This window comes from Suncus etruscus, chromosome 12 (genome assembly GCF_024139225.1).
Source record: "Suncus etruscus isolate mSunEtr1 chromosome 12, mSunEtr1.pri.cur, whole genome shotgun sequence".
NCBI classification, from domain to species: domain Eukaryota; kingdom Metazoa; phylum Chordata; class Mammalia; order Eulipotyphla; family Soricidae; genus Suncus; species Suncus etruscus.
In genome coordinates, this window is record NC_064859.1 from 101,173,308 (window position 1) to 101,196,088 (window position 22,781).

Sequence of the window (22,781 nt, forward strand, 5' to 3'; positions counted from 1 at the left end):
GGTGTCATGTGGTACACTCAACAGCTTCAGGAATTCCTTCCTGACAAACTCCCCCCCCCCAAGTGTAATTAGAAGTAAAGCAAATTGAACACAATATAAACGTAGGAGGATGGAGGATGGAAAGATAACACAGCAGTAGGGTGTTTGTCTTGCATGTAACTGACCCAGGATGGACCCAGATTTGATCCCAGGCATCCCATATGTCTCCAGAGCCCTGCCAGAAGCCATTTCTGAGCGCAGAGCCAGGTGTAACCCAAGTGCCGCCAGGTGTGGGTCCCCCCCAAAAAAAGAATAGCTTTGTAGCAATAAATCTGGCAGCTTACAAAAAAAAAATAAGCCCACTCACAAATAAACAAATAATTTAAATTATTTCTATTTCAGAAATTGAATGTATAGGAGCCAGAGTGACAGTACAGAAGGGAGGCATTTGTCTTGCATGCAGCTAGCCAGGGTTCGATTCCCAGCATCCCGTATGGTCGCCGGAGCACCGCCAGGAGTAATTCCTGAGCATGGAGTCAGGACTAACTTCTGAGCAACGCCAGGTGTGGCCCCGAAACAAACAAACCAACAAAATAAAGTGACTGAGTACAAACCTTGGCGACTGCACAGCGAACAGCCATGGACCGGTCAGTCAGAAGTGACCGGGCATTCTTATAAATATCGCGGTGGGAGGAAGCAGCCGCCCCTCCCAGGCCGTTGAGAACCTTCTGCAGACTCATTAGGATTTCACTGCGTCCTTGGGACTACATGGAAACATACAAGTCGAGGCCATAAAATGAAATAAGTTATATGCTTGAAGGCGAAGGCAGCAGACATCAAAGCCCAAGGCCTCTCCCCCCACCATTCTCATCATCTTTCCTGATGGCTAAGGGAAATGGGAAGTGGAATGAGATCAAGTTCTCTAGAAAGTTCTAGGTAGGATTAAAAGTATTTTTGAGAGCGATTGCACAGTGGCTAGAGATTTTGCCTTGCGTGGGCCGACCCAGGTTCGATCCCCTTTCGGCCTCCCACAGGTTTCCCCAAGCGCTTCTATAGCCCGCCTCAAACAGATGGATGTTAGGTAAAGACATTTCAATATAAGAACAATAAAGAATAAACTAGTTCTGAAATAGGTCACTGATAGAAGAAACACCCAACACCAACAGACGAGGAAAATAAGAAAAAAACATTCTAAAGTAAATGGAGCAATGGGAGATGCTTTCAGAGACAACAGCGGTTGGGAACAACCAGCCTTCGAGGCCGAAGTATGTTTTACAACCACCGGTCCACAACTGGTTAAACACATATACCTAACTTTTTATTTTACATCAGAAAATAATAAAAAAAATTTTTTTAAATACACTTTCATTAGGGGCCAGAGAGATAGCATGGAGGTAGGGCATTTGCCTTGCATGCAGAAGGATGTGGTTCGAATCCCAGCATCCCATAGGGTCCCCCGAGCCTGCCAGGAGCGATTTCTGAGCGTACAGTCATGAGTGGCCCCTGAGCACTGCCAGGTGTGATCCAAATCAAACAAAACAAAAAATACCTTTTCATAATATAAAAAAAATTAATGATCACACTCGGGCTTCAGCTCTAGACAGCATTCGCTCTAAACAGAGAATTCTTCCCCTGAATTATAAGTTATTTCAGAGGTTGAGAAATACATTTGTGTATGTTGAGGTTCTATTTATTTATTTATTTATTTATTTTGGAATGTGGGGTTACACCTGGCAGTGCTCAAAGTTTTCTCTCCTACCTCTGCCCACAGGAATCACTTCTGGCAGGCTTCAGGGACCATATGGGATGCCGGGAACCAAATGCAGGTCAGAGACATGCAAGACAAGCGCCCTTCCCACTGAACTATCTCTCTGGCTCCCAGACACACACTTTTAATTGGCCTCTGACAGCTGTCACAAGCAAAATATTGGAATAATATTTGTGGTAAAACTTACCTCAGCACTTTTCAGAGATTTCAGAAGATTGTTGACCGTTTCTGGAAATGCACTGCCTAACATTCGCCCCATTTTTTCATAAAATGCTCCCACACAAGCCACCGCAGCCCTGTAAGAGGTGACATGATTCTGTAACTGAACTTTATTGAGTCAATAATATAATTGGGGAGATTGGGACCACATTCGTCAGTGCTCAGAAATTGCTCCTGCAGGTTCGGGGGACCATATGGGATGCTGGGGATCAAATCGGTTGGCCATGTGCAAGGCAAATGCCCTACTGCTGTGCTATTGCTCCGGCCCAATAATATAATTTTATTAGATGTTTCTTGGAAGTGGTTTCTTTCCCTTATCATTTTTCTTAAGGTACATGATTTACAAATCTGTTAATTCTCCTATTCTTGTAATCATCATTCCAACCCCACTACCAATCTTAGCCCCTCTACCAATGTCCCATGAACCCTTCCCACCACCCCTCGGTAAGTTCACAGATTTTCTTATTTTTAGAAATAATTTGCACAGGACATTTTTCACTGTAAAAATTTTTTTTTGTTTTATTTTTTGGGCCACATCCTGGCTCTGTGCTCAGAAATCATTCCTGGCAGACTTGGAGACCAGATGGGATGCAGGGAATTGAACCAACATCAGTCCTGGGTCAGCTGCTTGCAAGGCAAATGCCCTACCCCTGTGCTATCTCTCTGGTCCCATTGACTATAAATTGTTAAGCTATTGTTTTGGATTCACATCCCATGGTGCTCAGGGCTTATTCCTAACCGTGCATTCAAGGATCCTTCCCAGCAGGGGCCAGGAGACTATATGGAGTGCCAGGGATTGAATTCGGGTCAGTTGTGTGCAAGACAAATGTCCTACCCATGATACTATCAGTCTGGCCCAACAATTTTTTTTTTTTATTTTCCACTTCAAATCCCCACCTTGTGGGGTCAGCAAATTTGGAGGGAAGACAAGGCTCAGCTCACATGTGTATTGGGGCTGGAGAGATAGCTCAGCGATGTTTGCCTTGCACACAGCCAACCCAGGGTTAACAGTAGTTCGATTCCCGGCATCCCATATGGTCCCCCGAACCTGCCAACTTCTGAATGCAGAGCCAGGAGTAACTCCTGAGCATTACCAGGTGTGACCCCAAAAAAAAAAAAAAAAAAACACCCCCGAAAAATTTCACATGTGTGCCAGCACAGCACGTTGCTGCATGAAAGCAGATCTTATTCCAATAGAAAACTTGACAAAACTTGACAAAACTGGGTTCAATTCCCAGCATCCAATATGATCCCCAGAGCCTACCAAGAGCGATTTCTGAGTACAGAGCCATGAGTTATCCCTAAGTGCCGTCGGGTGCAGCCCAAACCAAAAACCAAAAACCAAAAACCAAAAAATAAATAAATAAATAAATAAATAAAAGAAATGAAAAAGAGGGGCCGGAGAGATAGCACAGCGGTGTTTGCCTTGCAAGCAGCCGATCCAGGACCAAAGGTGGTTGGTTCGAATCCCGGTGTCCCATATGGTCCCCCGTGCCTGCCAGGAGCTATTTCTGAGCAGACAACCAGGAGTAACCCCTGAGCACTGCCGGGTGTGGCCCAAAAACCAAAAAAAATAAAATAAAAAAGAAAACTTGACAAAACTTTACCAAACATGGGGCCAGAGCAATAGCACAGCTGGGAGGGCATTTGCCTTGCACACGGCCTATCTGGGTTTAATATTTGGCATCCCATCAGGTCCCCGAGCACCACAAGGAATGATCCCTAAGAGAACAGCCAGGAGTCACCTCTGAGCACCACTGTGTATGCTTATTCTTTTTGTTCTTGTTTTGGGGGCCACACCTGGTGGTGCTTAGGGGTTCCTTCTGGCTCTGTGCTCAGGAATCAATTCTGGCAGTGCAGTAGGGAAGTCTCTGGGATACCAAGGATGGAACCCCAATTCAGGTCAGCCATATGCAAGGCAAATACCTTCCCCACTGTATTCTTTTTTTTTTTTTTTGGGTCACATCCGGCAGCGCTCAGGGGTTATTTCTGGCTCCATGCTCAGAAATTGCTCCTGGCAGGCACGGGGGACCATATGGGACACCGGGATTCGAACTGATGACCTCCTACATGAAAGGCAAACACCTTACCTCCATGCTATCTCTCCGGGCCCCCCCACTGTATTCTTTCCGACCTCAGTTTGCTCATTTTTACCTCAATCCCATCACTAAGAAATTCTTTTTTTTTTTTTTTTTTTTTTTAATTCTTTACACTTTCTGCCATCCTAATCAAGAATCTATCTCCAGGGGCCGAAGCAATAGTATGAGTGGGAAAGCATTTGCCTTGCATGCAGCCAGCCCAGATTTGATCCCCTGCATCCTGTCTGGTCCTCCAAGACCACCAAGTGTGATTCCTGAGCACAGAGTCAGAAGTAGCTGCCAGGTGCCCACCCACCCCCCAAAAATAAAATAAAATAAGTAAAAAGAATCTCCCTCCATCCCAGTTCCCCCACAAACTCTTGTGCAAACTGCCACTGTCTGAAGAGCCTTCACGATCTGCTCCAAGGTAAGCAAGGTCTGGTAGAAACACAGCCGTGTTTCTATCCAGCGCCAGGCCACAGGAAGTCCTCCCTGTTGGTCTTTCAGATGAGCAGTCCCCAATTTAGTTTACTGGAGTGGGGGAAAGTGCTCAGGGAATCACTTTTTTTTTTTGTTTTGTTTTTTTGGGTCACACCCGATGACGCTCAGGGGTTACTCCTGGCCATGCGCTCAGAAGTCACTCCTGGCTTGGGGGACCATATGGGACGCGGGGGGATCGAACCTCGGTCCGTCCTAGGCTAGCGCAGGCAAGGCAGGCACCTTACCTTTAGCACCACCACCCGGCCCTCAGGGGATCACTTCTACAAGCAGGAGACAATTAAATGTTTGGGCCCAAGGAGGCAGGGCAGCTTGGACACCATCTTATTTGGAATCACCAGGATCATCTCATTAATACTGGGGAGCCAGGGATAATGGGGTCTCAGAGATTGAACTGGGGCCAGGCACATGCCAGGCCTGTGCCCTATGTCCTATATGATCACCCCAGCTCAAGCAATCCCTTGAGACTGCAGATAGGGCACTTGTCTTGCACATGGCTCACTCGGGTTTGATCCTCTGCACCCTGATCCCCAGTGAGAGTGATTCCTGAGCACAGAACCAGGAGTCAGCCCTGAGCACAGAGACAAGAATAAGCCCTGAGCACTGCTGGGTGTGACGCCCAAAACCACCTCCTCCACACCCAAGCCCCCTCAGTCACTCACTTTCGAAGCACTTACAGTTTTGTTGGTAAGTAAGCAGCCGTGTCATCCTTACTCCTGATAATGTCATTGCATTTATCCAATGTCTGAAAGACGGTGAAGGTGTCCCCGATGCTATATAGGGCTGCAAGATTCTTAGCTAACAGTTTTCGTGTGGGTGGGCCTGGGGAGCTGCTAATTAACCCAGTCAACTGTTCAACAAGTTTCTTCTGTTTTTCCTTCACATCCGTCTGTCATTAAAAAAAAAAAAAAAAAAAAAGAACAGAACATCAGCCTCTTTTCTTTTCTCACATGTACTTTTGCAAATTTTGGGCCAACATGCAAAACTACTCAGCAGCTAAGGCCTCTACTAATTAAAAGCTGTAGGACTTCAGGCAAAAAGACCTTAAGTGAGAATTGTTAACACATAGTAGGTTCCATGAAGAAATGAATCGCCGTCTTTTTTGCTCTATAAGATGCACTTCCCCCTCCCCAAAAGATAGGGGGAAATGTTTGCGCGTCTTATGGAGTGAAGACACAAATGCCACCTGGAGCTGAAAAAAAAAAAAAGTTGCTTTTTTTAAATTTTCTTTTTTTTTTGGTTTTTGGGTCACACCTGGCAGCATTCAGCGGTTCCTCCTGGCTCTATGCTCAGAAATCGCTCCTGGTAGGCTCAGGGGACCATATGGGATTGTCAGGATTCGAACCAATGACCTTCTGCATGTAAGGAAAATAAATGCCTTACTATCCAAGCTATCTCTCCAACTCCTTTTTTTATTTTCTGATATAAAAAAAAAGTTAGGGGCCAAAGTAGGGTGCAGGGGTAGGGCATTTGCCTTGTATGCAGCTGACCTACGATGGACTGCGGTTCGATTCCCAGCATCCCATATGAGCCTCCGAGCCAGGAGCAATTTCTGAGCGCATAGCCAGGAGCAACCGCTAACCGTCACTGGGTGTGGCACCCCCCCCCCCCCGCCCCACAAAAAAAGTAATATAAATGCTTTTAGCCAGTTGTGGACTGGCATATTGTACATATACTTGAGCCTCTCGGGTCTCCTGATGGTGTCTAGCATTGCACCATTTGCTTTAGAGTATTTTTTTTTCTTGTTTTCCTCGTCTAAAAACTATGTGCATCTTACAGAGTGAAAAATATGGTATTTGTTCCTAGATTAAGCATCTTCGTGACCCCTCCAATGCTATTGAAAGTGATTCATTTGGGTCCATAAAGTTTTACTTTTTTAGAAGTAAAGGTGGTTTTTTTTGGTTTGTTTGTTTTTGAGTCACACCCGGCAGCACTCAGGGGTTCCTCCTGGCTCTACGCTCAGAAATCGCTCCTGGAAGGCTCGGGGATCATATGGGATGCTGCGATTCGTACCACCGTCCTTCTGCATGAAAGGCAAACGCCTTACCTCCGTGCTATCTCTCCGGCCCCTAGAGGTTTTTTTTTTGTTTTGTTTTTGTTTTCTGAGATAAACTAAGGTTATGAAATATGGACATAGGAATCATTGAGATCTCCGAAGTCAGACACGCTCCACTGTCAGAGGAGCTGGTAGTTCATAAACGTTATCAGCCCAGGGAAGGAACCAAAAGGACCCCGAAAAGCAAAGACAGATGGATTGAGGACATAGGCTCATTTTCAAGACAACAAAAGAACCCAGAGATAATGAAGCTCAGAGACAATGTGGGAAGAAACCAAGCAACTCTCCTATGAGCTGAGTGGTAGGAACTGGACTGTCACAGCCCCGAGGGACTCGGGAGGAGTCAAGTGGCAGCTTCCACGTCCTATTTCTCCAAAGCCACATGCAGCAAGTCAAGAAGAGATCATGAAGCCGACCAGTGGCTGGATTTCATCAGATTTGGGGTTTGTTTGTGCAGCATCAAAGATGAAATAGTGGGTGCTGGAGTGGTGGCACAAGCGGTAGGGCATCTGCCTTGCACGCACTCACTTAGGATGGACTGTGGTTCAGTCCCCCCAGTGTCCCATATGGTCCCCCAAGCCAGGAGCGATTTCTGAGCGCATAGCCAGGAGTAACCCCTGAGCGTTTTTGGGTGTGGCCCAAAAACTAAAAAACAAACAAAAAAAATGGAATAGTGTCAAGTTAAAGGGCCATCCACCAGCCTGGCAGACCTCAAGGACTTGATCTACAATGTCGACTCTCCATCACGTGAACCCAAAAGGGGAAATAAAGGCATGAGGGTATCCCCTTTACCTTGTTGGCAGCAACCAAGACTTTATCGAGAAAGCGCAGCCATTCAAAGATGAAAACGGGTCTCTTGGCTTCAGTGATCTGAGCCAACGCTTCCTCGTTGAGCAATAAACTGTGAGCTAATTCCATGGCGGACGTTTTACAGATTCACACCTTCGAGAAACAAAACCAAATCAAAGACATTTGTCAGGGCTGAAAGATAGCACAGAGAAGGAGGGCACTTGCCTTGCAAACAGCCCAGATCTGATCCTCAACATCCCATAGGGTTAGGGGGAGCCTGCCAGGAATGATTCCTGAGTGCAGAGCCAGCAGTAAGGCCTGACCATTGCTGAGTGTGACCCCAACACAAAAACAAACAAACAAAACCAATAAAATCACAACACTACTTGTTAGAATTTGGATATATACTTCATGTCTCTCTCTCTCTCTCTCTCTCTTTTTTTTTCTTTTTTTTTGGGGGGGTTACACCGGGCAGCGCTCAAGGTTTACTCCTGGCTCTGCACTCAGAAATTGCTCCTGGCAAACTTAGGGGACCATATGGGATGTCATATGGGATTCGAACCACCGTCATTCTGCATGCAAGGCAAACACCCTACCTCTCCGGCCCATATACATATATAAACATCGGTCTCTTTTTATATGAACATCGGTAGTGGAACTGGATGCATGTGACTCTGAAAGATGACAGGCCTGGCTTGCAATTGTGGTCCCACTGCATTTGTGGGGGGTCTGGAGGGATCTCCAAAATGATTTATTTGGGGCAAAACTTTTAAAGCAAAAAAATTAAAGGCCCAGGGCACAGATGGGCATAAATGAATGCAAAGGAAAAACACAAGGAGTGTCTAGAAGATAATAGGATGAGCTCGAAAAACGAAAAACCGTGCAAAGCAGGCATGCCAAACTCTTGAGTCCAGGAGTTCGAGGCCCAGGGATGCTCTGGGGGTGCAAACCTACCCCACCCCTGGGGTGCCTCTTTTCCTCGCCCACCGCTTGCTATGGGAGCAGCAGCTGTCAAACCCAGGAGGTCGTGCAAAAAGAAAAAGAAAGGACCCAGCACGGGTGGGGGGGTCCCCAAGAGACCGGGCAACCTCACCTGCCCGTCCGCACAGGGGGTGCTAGCTGCAAAGCGTCCAGGACGTTGACAGCCCAGGACCCAGGTTGACCAACAGGCCGGAAATGCCCGAGTGCGCGTGCGCGGAAGTAGGTGTGCGCACGCGCACCAGGTTTATCCGGGCAGATTTTTACGCGCGCCAAGGCGCCACTTTCGGCGCGGCGGCTGGTCTGGGCGCATGTGCACTTGCCCGTCTGGAGACGGCCCAGGCGCCGGACTGAGCAGCAGGCCGGAAATGCCCCAATGCGCGTGCAAGGAAGCAGGTTTGCGCACGCGCACTAGGCTCGTCCGCGCAGATTTTCCACGAGCCAGGGGGCGCCACTTTCGGCACGGCGCGGTTTGTCTGGGCGCAAACGCAGTCGCGCTCTTGGTAGGCGCGGTGGATCTGGGCGCATGCGCAGTTACGCTCTTCGCATCAGGCCCTAGACGCGCATCGCTGCCAGGTAGCCTATGAACCTAGGCGCCCCTTCCCCGCCGTTCCCCGCCCCCCACAAGCAGTATTGGGGTCTTTTACAGCCAGGGGGGACACCAGAGGGAGGAAACCCCACCGGTTGCGGGACTGCCGCCTCCTGATCGTCCTCCCATCCTGCAGCCCCATTCTGCACCTGGCCTAGGATGGGGGGGAGCCCTTGCTTACACCCTTCTCCTCTCTGCGAACCCCAAAACTGCAGGTCATCCTAGACTAGCTTTTTGCAAAGTTCTCATCTCTCAAGCCTTGGGGGCTCTTTCGTACGCTCCATATCCTCCAAAGTGTCCCCAGAGCCCTCCCACCAAAGTCCAGCAGTCACAGGGGGTCAGGGAGGTGCTTTGAAAGGGGGTGCATGAAGTCAGAGTTTCTGCACCAGCCAGGGGCATAGAGATGGGCCATACCCGGTGATGCTCAGTGGTTACTCCTGGCTCTGCACTCAGGAATCAATCCTGGCAGGGTCTGGGGACCCTATGGGATGCTGGGACTGAACCCAGGTAGGCTGCGTGCAAGGTAACTGCCCTCCCTGTTGTGCTATGTCTCTGGCCCCTCAGATCTTTAGATAACAGAAACCTCATATATCATCAAAGAGGTGCGAACCCCAAGAGCAGGGGAAGAGGGAGTGACAGGTGAGGGCAGGTTTCCTGATAGGGAGTAGGGACCCATGTGTCCGGGCTGTATAGCCAGTGAGTTCAGCACTGAGCAGCTTAAAATAACTACTGTCCTCTCCTATCCCAGGTTTTCTACTATCTCAGTTTGCTGGGGTTGGGAACTGATTGGGCTCAGCTTAGTTGACTGTTTCCCAGACATTGCAGGATTTGATTGGGGGGCTTGGGACCATATCCGGTGGTGCTCAGCAGTTTCTCCTGGCTCTGTGCTCAGAAATTACTCCTGACAGGCTCAGGGGACCATATGGGTTCCAGAGATTAAACCTGGGTCAGCCACATGCAAGGCAAAATCCCTTCTTGCTGTGCTATCACTCTGGCCTTTGCAGGATTATTTTTAGCAATTGAAGTTGATCCTATAAAAATGATTCTGTGCTCGTGAGGGGTGAAACAAAGGCCCCTGGCCCAAATTAGCAGCTTGAAGGCACAGTGGTGAGACAGGCTAGAGTGGCCAGGGCAGGTTTTTGTACCGGAAACATCTGTGGCATGTTCAGGGCAGCGAGAAAGGTATAGAAACTTTGAGATCAGTTTCGTCTTCCCCTCTGAAGCCTTAGTCCGAACCTCTCCCAGGGTGGAGGGTGACCAAGGCAGGCGACATGATCTGAAGTCACTCTGGGGCCAGAGAAGAGTGTTGTCCTCATATGTATGAGACTCCAGATCTGCTCCCTGGTTCCACAGAATAACAGAAAATATTACTTGTAGTAAAGCAAAAAACAGTGAGATTGGGGGCTGTTGTCATTGTCTCCGAGAAGGACATGTCTTCTGTAAAATGGTGGACAAGGGTCCAAGCAGAGGGTTACAGAGAGATGGGGACAGGGATGAGCGGTTGCAAGAGCATTGATTTGGAAACCCAGCATCTCCAAGAAGTGTGAGTAGAAGCCCTGAGCTGCTAGAACGCAAGACTTGAGGGGTTCAGGGATATAAAGATGATCTCAAGAAAGGTCTAGTGGGGGCCGGTGAGGTGGCGCTAGAGGTAAGGTGTCTGCCTTGCAAGCGCTAGCCAAGGAAGGACCGTGGTTCGATCTCCCGGAGTCCCATATGGTCCCCCAAGCCAGGGGCAATTTCTGAGCACTTAGCCAGGAGTAACCCCTGAGCATCAAACGGGTGTGGCCCAAAAAACAAAAAAGAAAGGTCTAGTGGTGGCCCAAGAGATAGCACAGCAGGTAGAGCACTGGCCTTGCCTGCAGTCAACATCCGGATCCAATCCTTGGCACCCCAGACGGCCTTACCTGAGCACTGCCAGGAGTGATCTCTGAACACAGAGCAGTATAAACTCTTGCATACTGTTGAGTATGGTCCAAAAAAAGGCACACAAAAAAAATCTATATAAATGACAAATGCTGTTTCCATCCTGGGAAGGTGGCCCAGCCTCCATCTCTTGCAGATCCCGTGGCTGCATGAAGTTGAACATGGCTGAAGAAGAAGAAGAAGAAGATTACATGTCTGACGCCTTCGTGAACATCAAGTGAGTGAGCGTCGATGCCGCGGAAGGGGAGGCGGGCAGGTCAGCTCCACGGGTTTGTGGAAATTACTTCCAACAGGGGCGAAGCATCCTGGAACCTTCTCTTCCTTCCCTTGTCCTACTGAGCATTGAACTTCTACCTGGATCCTTTTGTTTGGTTTTGTTTGTTTTGGGGCCACACCTGGAAGCACTCAGGTTACTCCTGACTCTGCACTCAGAAATCGCTCCTGGCAGGCTTGGGGACCCTATGGGATGCCAGGGATCGAACCTGGGTCTGTCCTGGGTCAGCAGTATGGCAAACACCCTACCACTGTGCTATCACTCTGGCCCCTGGATCCTGTTTTGTTCTTTATTTTTTTTTGGGGGGGGGGTGGGGAGAGCGGGTAACACCCGGCAGCGCTCAGGGGTTCCTCCTGGCTTTATGCTCAGAAATCGCTCCTGCCAGGCATGGGGGGACCCTATGGGATGCCAGGATTTGAACCACCATCTTTCTGCATACAAGGCAAACACCCTACTTCCATGCTATCTCTCTGGCCCCTCTTCACTTTTTTTCTCCTCTCCCCCCATGTTCTTTATTCTTGTCCTTTTCTGAGAGTCATGACATGTGCTGTTCCTCATGTCTTCACCTGCAAACTCTTCACGTCTCATTATAGTTGTGACACTAGTAAAGGCGGTTCTCAGACGCTGAACTATGAGGTTCACTGACCCCGTGTGTGGCCATGCTACCAGAAGGTTCCTCCTGTGCTTTCTTTTTTCTTTTGGTTTTTGGTTTTTGGGTCACACCCGGCAGCGCTCGGGTTACTCCTGGCTCTATGCTCGGAAATCACTCCTGGCAGGCTTGGGGGACCATGTGGGATGCTGGGTTTCGAACCACCGTCTTTTTGCCTGCACGGCAAACGCCTTATCTCCATGCTATCTTCCACGTCCCCTCCTGTGCTTTCTAAGCCACTCTTTCCCCCTCCTCTGCCTCCTCCAGAGAGGACGTCAAGCCAGGCTTGCCAATGCTCAGGCAGATCCGGGAGGCCCGTCGGAAAGAAGAAAAGCAGCAGGAAGCCAACCTGAAAAACAGGCAGAAGAGCCTCAAACAGGAGGAGCAAGAGAGACGAGACATCGGGCTGAAAAATGCCCTGGGCAGTGAAAACAAGGGGTTTGCTTTGCTGCAGAAGATGGGCTACAAGAGCGGGCAGGCCCTGGGCAAAAGCGGTAGGTCCCATGTGACAATCGTCCACGATCTCCCTGCACAGGCGATTTCCGAGCCAACACGCTTTCAGCTTTACCTGTCTACACTGCATATAAAGCCACTTCACTCTGTCATTGCCCCAGGCTTGGGCCAGTCTGTGCGGGGAGATAGTTGTGAATCTCCCTGGCAGGAGAAGGGCTCGGGGTACAGGAGGATGGGTATACCAAGATGGCAGCAGCCATATTGATCAGACTCTGCCCTGCTCATTGTCTGCTTGGCTGCCCTATAGGAGGCTTGCACCTCTCACCTCTCACCTTTCACCCCATTTTGCTCCTGAAAACCTCAAGGACATCATTTGAAGGAACTTCTGAGAGTTCTTTGTTTTCCTTTTTTTCCCTTTATTTTCCTCCTTTTTCTTCTAAATTTATCTTCTCTTTATTCTTTTCATTTATATATTTTCCTTTATTTTAATTGCCTTTTTTTTAGTCATTGTAATTGCTTTTGCTAGTGTGGAGGCCACACCAGGCAATGCTCATGGATTCCTCTTGGCTCTGCACTCAGGAATCACTCCTGGAGCTGCTCAGGGGACCCTATAGGATGCTGAGGATCAAACCTGGGTGGGCCATTTGCGAAGCAAACGCCCTGCCCCTGTCCTTCCATCCCTATGTCATTGTAATTCCTTTACTCTTCCTTCATCTAGCAATGCGGTCACCTTTTGGATGTGTCATTTCTGTATTTTTGGTTCTTAAATTCCTGACTTAAATTCCCTTCATCCCCTAACCTGAATTCCCAGGAGTAATTCCACCCCTAGTTTAAATTCGCTGTGATAGGAGTGAAGATCCTACCAACAGTTTGATGGTCATGTAAGGCACATTTGGGGAGATGGGATGGGGTGACCAGGAAGGGACACATTTGATCCAGCATGGGGACTGGGAGTCAGCTCCCACCTTACAAAAGTCTAAATGTTTGGGGCTGGTGCAATAGCATGGAAGGTAGAATATTTGCCTTGCATACAGCCAACCTGGGTTTGATCCCCGGCATCTCATATGAGTTACCTCCTAAACCTGCCAGGAGTGATTCCTAAGCACAGGAATAACGCCTGAGTTCTGCCAGGTGTAACCCCAAAAACAAACAAACAAAGACTAAATTTGTTTGAAGGTGAGGCAGTATGTTGACAGTTGAGTTTTCAATGTCGGGGCTTGAGCTTCAATCCTAACAGCAGACCTCAGGGCCTCCTGGGGATGTGGCAAAATTGCCTTCTGCTTATTTGTCCTCAGAGAAAGAATTTCTCAAGTCATTTGTGGTTTGTCATGTTGGGTTTTTTAGGTGGCGGCATCGTTGAGCCCATCCCGCTCCATGTCAAAACTGGTATGTATGTATGCATGTTCATTTGCGAGCATGTTTGATAATGGATTCAAGCGCATAATCTGCTTTTAATCATGACCTTTCTTTGCAGCCAGTTCCAGTGCTGGTCTCTGGTCAGAGGAAATGCCTCACCCATACTTTGTTGGCCAGGGTGACTGGGAGGGCTCAAAGGGCAGGGTGCACAAGTGTCCCAGGGATGCCAGTTCTATCCCTGGATTGCCTTGGCACTGCCAGGCCCCAGGTAGCACCATGTATCTGGCCCAAGCACTGAGCTGTGAGACCCACTCAGTATTATTGGGGTGGAGAGAATCCCAGGCTCAGCACTGCTGAAGAGGCACCAGCTGTTCCAGCTCCTAACTGAATATATAGTGCAGTAAGCAGATTATTTTTGATAGCTTAAAGCCTTCCCAGATAAAAGTTTGAGCATGGGGGCCGGAGAGATAGCATGGAGGTAAGGCGTTTGCCTTTCATGCAGGAGGTCATCGGTTCGAATCCCAGCGTCCCATATGGTCCCCCGTGCCTGCCAGGAGCAATTTTTGAGCATGGAGCCAGGAATAACCCCTGAGCACTGCTGGGTGTGACCCCAAAACCACCAAAAAAAAAAAAAAGTTTGAGCATGAAATATAAAATAAATCATAAAAATATGGGGGAAACGTTTTATGACATAAAACAAAAGGAGCCTGCTGTTTTGTTTGATTTTTTTTTTTTTTTTGAAGTTTCAGAGTCTGGGCCACATTTGGCAGTGCTTGTATGTTTTACCTGGCTCTGTGCTCAGGAATCACTCCCGGTGGACTCAGGGGACCCTATGGGATACCAGGGATTGAATCCGGTTGACTGTGTGCAAGGAAAATGCCCTCCCCATTATGCTGTCATTCTGGCCCCCACAAAAGTTGGATTTTTCCATTGAAGTGTCCAGAAAGTGTCCTGAGATAGTTTTCCATTGACTATTTTCTCAATGCTTTGAGTTTTGAGAATATTCTTTATTGGGCTTATAATATTTTTATGAAAATATGACAGTCTTATTTTCCTGATGTTTTAGAATTTTGTTTTGGGATGTAGCAATAGTGCAGCCTTGCACAGGACCAACCAGGACTCAATCCCCAACATCCTATATGGTCCCCTGAGCCTACCAGGAGTGATCCCTGAGCCCAAAAAAGAAAAAGAAAAAAAATTACACAATATTAAATCTGGTTTAAACAGATAAATGGTCTTGGGGAAAATCAGATCATGTGTTTGGGTTTTAATTTAAAAAAAACTTTTGGGGCCGGAGAGACAGCATGGAGGTAAGGCATTTGCCTTTCATGCAGAAGGTCATTGGTTCGAATCCCGGCATCCCATATGGTCCCCAGTGCCTGCCAGGAGCAATTTCTGAGCATGAAGCCAGGAGTAACCCCTGAGCACTGCTGGGTGTGATCTAAAAACCACAAAAAACAAAAAACAAAAAAAAAAAAACAAAAAAAAAAACTTTCAGTGTTCTCTTGTTTTTGTTTTTGTTTTTGGACTACACCAGCAGCGCTCAAGGGTTACTCCTGGCTCTGCTCTCAGAAATCACTCTTTTTTTTTTTTTTTTTTGGTTTTTGGGCCACACCCGGCGGTGCTCAGGGGTTACTCCTGGCTGTTTGCTCAGAAATAACTCCTGGCAGGCACGGGGGGACCATATGGGACACCGGGATTCGAACCAACCACCTTTGGTCCTGGATTGGCTGCTTGCAAGGCAAACACCGCTGTGCTATCTCTCTGGGCCCCAGAAATCACTCTTACGTGACTTCTGATCATGTGAGGCTCGGGGAACTAAATGGGATACCGGGAACTGAACCCAGGTCCACCCCGCTCGGCCGAATGCAAGGCAAATGCCCTGCCACTGTACTATCTCGCCGGCCCCTTCCAGTGTTATTTCATGTGATTTTTTGTCAGGTGACTTTGACTCATTCAAAATGAGAATTACCAAAAAAAAAAAAAAGGGGGGGGGCCCAGAGAGATAGCACAGCGGCCTTTGCCTTGCAAGCAGCTGATCCAGGACCAAAGGTGGTTGGTTGGAATCCCGGTGTCCCATATGGTCCCCCGTGCCTGCCAGGAGCTATTTCTGAGCAGACAGCCAGGAGTAACCCCTGAGCACCGCCAGGTGTGGCCCAAAAACAAAAAAACAAAACAAAACAAAAAAGAGAATCGAATTTCCATGGCAGCTCTTAAAGCGTTCAGTTTGGACGGGGATGGTTAGTGTCTTTTCAGAGTTTTCTGTCTGAACAGGAAAGAGTGGCATCGGCCACGAGACGCTGCTGAAGCGGAAAGCGGAGGAAAGGCTGGAGAGATACCAGAAGAAGGTCCACCTGGAAAAGCAGGCGTCCGAGCAGGCAGCCGAGCAGTTCCGGTACGGCCCAACCTTGACCCTCTGGGTCCATCTATGCTCTTTTGTCTGATTCCTGGTACTTTGTCATCTAAAAGGAAAAAAAATCAAGGGAATACTTTTTTTGGTTTATTTATTTATTTTGGGGAGTCACACCCGGCAGTGCTCTGCAGTTACTCCTGGCTCTACGCTTAGAAATCCCTCCTGGCAGGCTCAGGGGATCATATGGGATGCCGGGATTCGAACCACTGTCCTTCTGCATGAAAGGCAAAAGCCTTACCTCCATGCTATCTCTCCGGCCTCTCCCCACTTTTTTTAATTTTTTTGTTTGTTTGTTTTTAGTTTAGGTTGTTTTTTTTTTTTTTTTTTTTTTTTGGTTTAGAAGGAAAAGTTAATTGAAAAGTGGAGGAGGGGCCAGGGAGATAGCATGGAGGTAAGGTGTTTGCCTTCCATGCAGAAGGTCAGTGGTTCGAATCCCAGCATCCCATATGGTCCCCTGAACATGCCAGGAGCAATTCCCGAGCATACAGCCTGGGATAACCCCTGAGCGAAGCCACGTGTGACCCAAAAAACAAACAAACAACAAAAAAAAAGAAAAGTGGAGGAGAGGAACAAGAATGATAGCACTTCAGAGAGGGCATTTGCCTTGCATGAGCCAGCCCTGGGTTCCATCCATGGCATCCCAGAGGGTCCCCGAGCCTACCAGGAGCAACTTCTGAGTGTAGAGCCAGGATTAACCTCTGAGAACTGCTGAGTGGCCTAAAAAAAAAAGAAAAAAAGAAAAAGAAAAGTTGGTGGAGAAAAGAAAAGCAACTTCGGGCCCGGAGAGATAGCACAGCAGTGTTTGCCTTGCAAGCAGCCGATCTAGGACCAAAGGTGGTTGGTTCGAATCTGGGTGTCCCATATGGTCCCCCGTGCCTGCCAGGAGCTACTTCTGAGCAGAAAGCCAGGAGTAACCCCTGAGCACCGCCGGGTGTGGCCCAAAAACCAAAAAAAAAAAAAAAAGAAAAGCAACTTCCCTTGTGATGAGAAACTTAGCTTAGGACCAAGTGTTTTGATTTGGTTTGGTTTGGGTTTTGGGTCACCCCTGGCAGCACTCAGGCATCACTCCTGGCAGACTTGGGGGACCTTTAGGCATGCTGGGAATCAAACCCAGGTCAGTGACATGCCAGGCAAGTGTCCTACCCAGAATGCTCTAGCTCTAGTTCCTGTTTTGTTTTTTAAATAAAGTGATAAAGACATTTTATTAAGAGGAGAGCGAGGTAGGGAAATAGCACAGGGGTCAGGGTACAGCTGACCCTGGTTCAATCCTTGGCACCACATAGAATCCCCTGATTACAAAAAACACTAAATAAACAAATAAGTGGGAGACTCCGGGGGGACAGCGGGGGGCTTCTTCAGAAAGCAGAGTGAAGGGACAGAGAGTCCTGGAGCCAGAGCTATGGCACAGTGGGGAAGGCTCTTCCTTTGCACGCAGCCAACCCAGGTTCAATCACCGGCATGCCATATGGTCCCTGAACACCGCCAGGAGTGATTCCTGAGCGCAAAGGTAGGAGTAACCCCAGAGTACTGCCTGGTGTGACACCCCCCCAAAAAAAAAAAAACTAAAGGAAAGCGGGGATCCCAGGCCAAGTCCAAAGCCCTTCAAGGTGCCTCTCGCCCTGGCCATTAGGTTGCGCCTGAGGACAAAGCAAGATGAGATGAAGCTGGAAGGGGACCTTCGGAGGAGCCGGCGGGCCTGCCAGCAGCTGGATGCGCAGAAGGTAAAGCCCAGCCTGCTTGGGAGGACTGGGGGGAGAGTGCCAAGAGGGGGATTCACCTCATAACTACTGGTCCCAGGGTTCAAGCCCAGGGTCCACGACACTCAGAGCACCTCCCCTGGCATCCAGATGGGCAGGTCGGGGAGCACTACCACCTGCAGCGAGTCCTTCCTACTGCTGTTAAGCTGGCTGGTCTCACCGGAGTCCCAGGGGGTTCTTTTTCCCAGATCATTGCTGTTGGCAGAATGGCTGATTCTCCAAGGAAGCTGAATCCTGTCCAGTTGCGGCTTCCAGATCAAATGGGTTTTGCAGATTCCAAGTTTTTTTGGTTTTAGTTGATCTCGCTTTGTTCCTTGTAGTGGAAATCCATTCCCCAGTCTTGGGGGGATTGGGGAACGAGGGTCTGGAAGCAGATGTGACACAGCAAATGATCCACACAAGGTTCTAGAGATAAAACAGGTGCAGGAAACCTTCCACCATGAGCTATCCAGCAAAAGAGACCGGCAGGCGGATAGGCTATCTTCTCCCTGTGACCTCAGGTCTTTATTGGGAAGAGAAGGGCCACCTGTAGGGATGGAGAACAGGTAGGGGTAGGGGACCAATGTCAGAAGTACTTAAAGACCATGAGGGACAAGCACAAGCTAAGAAGAATTATCATGGGGCCAGAGAGATAGCACAGCAGTAGGTCTTTTGCCTTGCACACAACAAACCCAGGACAGACCCTGGTTCAATTCCTGGCATTCCATCTGGTCCCCCGAGCCTGTCAGGAGCAATTTCTGAACACAGAGTCAGGAGTAATCCCTGAGTGCTTGAAGCCTCATCCCCCACCCTTTCTCCCTAGGTAACTTGACCTTACCTGCAAGACCCCGCCCATTCCTGGGAGGGCTTTTGGAAAAGGTAGATAAAGCCTTTTGACCCAGGGGATTAGGGCTCGGCTGTCTGCCCTTTTGGTCTTTGGCCAGCGTGGAGGTCAAAGGGAAGATGGCTGAAAGGAGTTAAGATGCAGGACTAGCTAAGAATGGCTGTGCTTAAAAGGTTATGATATAGGCCACACATGTGGTGTTAGGGTATGAATAAAGCTGATACTTCCTGATGCCTGTCTCTGGATGAGTCTGATTCCGCAATTCACCTAAACCTGGGACCCGCCAGCTGGATGGGGGTTGCGGAGCCACGTGGCCTGGGATGGCAGGGAAAAATGCTTCCCTCCATCCGTCACCATCCAACCCCCTCCAACAACAACAACAAATAAATAAATGAAGCTTGGTTTGTATTTAAAAATAAAAGAATTCTCCTGAATAGGGTAAAAACCAGTTACTTTAGCAGCTTCTTTTCTTCCTCCTTTATTTCTTCTTCTCTCCCTCCCGCTCTCTCTCTCCCTGTCTCCCTCTTCCTCCCTCCCTTTATCATTCTCTCCCTCTCTCCCTCTCTCCCCACTCCTTCCTTTCCCCCTGGTGCCTCCATTGAAAGTCTCAAAGGTGTTACTAAAATCTCCCTCCTGGGGCCAGAGCAATAGCACAGTGGGGAGGGTCTTTTCCGTGCCACAAAGCCGACTGGGTACAATCCTAGCATCCCATGTGGTTCCCCTGAGTGCCACCAGGTGTGGCCCTAAAACCAAAAAGAAAAAATAAAATCTCTGTTCTGTGCAAGTACCACATCGCCCTCTCTCCTTTCTCTGGATTTGGGGGGGGGGTGCGAGTCACACCCCATGGCAAGTTCCCAACCCTGACTTGGAGCAGTGCTAAGTCATAGCAGCTCGTCACCCGGAGACGACATGTGGCCGTGAGGGTCTTGTGGGAACCCCCACATTTTAGCCCTGTTTAACAGAACCATCTCTTTCCAGCAAATCCAGGTTCCCAGGGAGCCATGGTACTGGCTGAGCCTGGAAGAGGAGACTGGAAAGGAGGAGGAGGAGGAGGAGGATGAAGCAGATGAAGATGAAGTGCAGAGTGATGAGCTAAGTGTGAGTCTCAAACCAGCTCAAAGAGCACGGTTGCTCTTCTCTTTGATTTAGGGGGCAGTTTGTCTGATGTGGGCTGCTCTGGGCCCTGAAAGCCCCACCTCGCAGCTCCCCAGGCCTCCATCTGCAGGGCCCAGTGACACATCCTCCCTAAAACCATCCAGAATGTCTCCAAACCTTAGCCAGTGTCCCATAAGTGGGGGAAATGACCACACCCGTAACGGCTAATAGTCCCAAATCCAAAACTACTTATCCTCATCTCCTATTCCTTTGGATGATGAATTAGCTGTCCCTGAAAATTATTTTCATTTCTCTTATTTCCTCTTAAACCTCTGGGAATAATCCCAGTAACCAACACCCCTACCCCCCCCCCAAATAGTAATAAAGAGCCGGTGTGATCGAATAGCAGGTAAAGTGTTTGCCTAGCACACACCAGACCCAGGTTTGATTCCCTGGCATCCCATAGGGTCCCCCAAGCCTGCCCGGAGTGGTTTCTGAGCATAGAGCCAGGATGAACCCCTGAGCGCCACAAGGTGTGGCCCCCAAAACAAACAAAACAAGCAATTAAAGGAAGTAGAGATTAGCTTCTTAGGAAGGAGCATGCATTTCTGCACTGGCTTGCATGTTGGGATTTGGTGGGAAACATTGACAACGTGGAAAACTTGTGTCCCACAAAGGATCCTTCAAGGTTGTAATTGAGCTCAGGTGTGTGTTTTTCATATTAACAAGCGATTTCTGAGGGTCTGGCTGACTCGTGACAACAGCCGAGTGACTGATCCTGGGACCTGTTCTCCCCCATCATAGCCCCGGTTCCTCCCACCCCAGAAAACACACAGACAGGCTGATTAAGTGGATCCATGAGACCAGAAATGGGGGGTTTTGTGCAGTGTGACTTGTGCTTATCCCCAAATCTAGGTCCCGGAAAAATTGCGAATACTGACGAGTTACTTGAGAGGAGAACATCTATACTGCATCTGGTGCGGAACAGCCTACGAAGGCAAGGAACTATTTTAGACTTGGGTAAAATATTATTGACAGCCAATGCCTTTTGATTTCTAGCTTTGAAATATTTTTCTTTCCGGGGCTGGGAGTAGGGATTGGGAATGGAACTATACCCAATGCTCAGGGCTCACTCCTGATGGGGCTCAGGGGACCTTACGGGGTGCCAGGAATCAAACCCGGGTCAAATATGTGCAAGGAAAGCACCTTAACTTCTGTGTGTAATCTTGCTGTTGATTGAAGTTTCTGGTTTTATATTGTAAAGAAAGAAATGGTTTGAGGGTGTGTGAGTGTGTGTGTTCCGTGTGTGTGTGTGTGTGTGTGTGTGTGTGTGTGTGTGTGTGTGTTCCTTCCCTCCCGACCCTTTTGCCTACACTGCTTTGGTAAAGACTTTGTGCTTTGGACAGAGACAATGCCAAGATGTAAGGCACTTGCCTCGCCCACAACCAATCCAGGTTCAACCCCTGGCACCTCCTCTGATCCCTCAAGCACCACCAGGCATCACTCCTGAGAAAAGAAGCAAGAGTAGGCCCTGAGCACCGCTGAATGTGTCCCAATACCCTGCACAATACACACACACACACACACACACACACACACACACACACACAAGCATGCATGCATGCATGTAACACGCCCTGTCCTCCCCCCAAAAAAACAACTTTGTAGTACAAGGGAAGAAATTCTCATCATTTATCCTTCTTCCTGACCTCTTTCTTGATCATGGGAAGCAGCAAACAAAACAGACAAAAGATGTCTGTATTGTTGGGATGATTTTCTGGACCCAAGGTTAGCTGTGAATGCCATGCTCACCCTCTCTTGTCCCTCCCCGTCACAGATGAAGGAGATCTGTCTGCTCACTGCCCAGGGCCAACCGCTGCCGACCATGATGACTGAGACGAATCTTACTCAAGGGAAAAAGGAAAGAAAGCGGGGCAGGCCTTGTTCCCTTAAGATGCACCCCGTTCAACTCCCCGACTTCTGGTGCCAGCCTGGCACACCTTGTCTATTGGTTGTTTTTGTAATTTGGGGGCTTTGTACTTGGGACTGTAAATGTTGCTCGCTGATGGGGCCGGGAAGGTGGCGCTAGAGGTAAGGTGCCTGCCTTGCAAGCGCTAGCCAAGGAAGGACCACGGTTCAATCCCCCGGTGTCCCATATGGTCCCCTCAGGCCAGGGGCGATTTTCTGAGCGCTTAGCCAGGAGTAACTCCTGAGCGTCAAATGGGTGTGTCCCAAATAACCAAAAATAAATAAATAAATAAATAAATAAATAAAATGTTGTTCGCTGCACACTAATGGTATATTGCTGTTTGTGGCGGGCCCACAGGGTAGTTATGGTTCTTCCAGGAAGCCCGTGACTGTGAGGACATCCCCGGGGAACTCTTCCTCCTTTCCCAACACCGAGAAGGAGCTGCGTAGGGGACAGAGGCGATCGTCAGCTTTCATTCATCTCAGGCTGTGGCAAAGCCAGGGGTCAGGCTGAGCACTTGGGGATCCACGATAGCCCCTGCCCATGACACCGCCCCCTGCCTTGGCCCCTGAGACCAGAGTCCCTGAGTGAGAGATCACCAGAGCCAAAGCCACACCTGTTCTCACTTCCTTGTCCTAGAGCACACACACACACACACACACACACACACCAGCTGGGCCCCTCCTTTGCCCTTTGCCATTAGGACTCAATGAGGGTGGGGGAACCCTTGAGCACCACCAGGTGTGACTAAAAAAGACAATGGCAATATACATACAGTGGGAATGTACCTATCTGATGTTAGGGACCTAGTTTAAGTTTTACCTGAAGAAATTAAAGGGGCTGGAGAGATAGTATGGAGGTAGGGCATTTGCCTTGCATGCAGGACAGTGGTTTGAATCCCGGCATCCCATGTGGTCCCCCGTGCCTGTCAGGGGCGATTTCTGAGCATAGAGTGCTGCCAGGTGTGACCCAAAAACCAAAAAAAAATTAAAGGAGGCTGGAGAGATAGTATGGAAGTAGGGCATTTGCCTTGCATGCAGAAGGACAGTGATTCAAATCACAGCATCCCATATGGTCCCCTGAGCCTGTCAGGAGCGATTTCTAAGTGTAGAGCC

At 48.8% G+C, this 22,781-nt stretch overlaps 2 protein-coding genes across 2 annotated transcripts in view; one reads left to right on the plus strand and one right to left on the minus strand.

The window, feature by feature from the left end:
* The window catches only part of HEATR5B (HEAT repeat containing 5B), a 66,124-nt gene extending 57,570 nt beyond the window's left edge, over positions 1–8,554 (minus strand). Inside the window, 5 exon segments of the mRNA XM_049784291.1 lie at positions 594–743; positions 1,935–2,043; positions 5,220–5,431; positions 7,391–7,540; positions 8,481–8,554. Of these exon segments, the coding sequence (XP_049640248.1) occupies positions 594–743; positions 1,935–2,043; positions 5,220–5,431; positions 7,391–7,516 (597 nt within the window). The 5' untranslated portion in view covers positions 7,517–7,540; positions 8,481–8,554.
* A 2,449-nt stretch (positions 8,555–11,003) lies between these two features.
* GPATCH11 (G-patch domain containing 11) lies at positions 11,004–21,763 on the plus strand. Its single transcript, XM_049784301.1, has 8 exons — positions 11,004–11,094; positions 12,068–12,294; positions 13,598–13,639; positions 15,884–16,004; positions 17,653–17,743; positions 19,581–19,700; positions 20,613–20,694; positions 21,535–21,763. The coding sequence occupies exons 1-8, from the start codon at positions 11,027–11,029 to the stop codon at positions 21,591–21,593; spliced, it is 810 nt and encodes a 269-aa protein (XP_049640258.1). The 5' UTR covers positions 11,004–11,026; the 3' UTR covers positions 21,594–21,763.
* Positions 21,764–22,781: the final 1,018 nt, after the last annotated feature.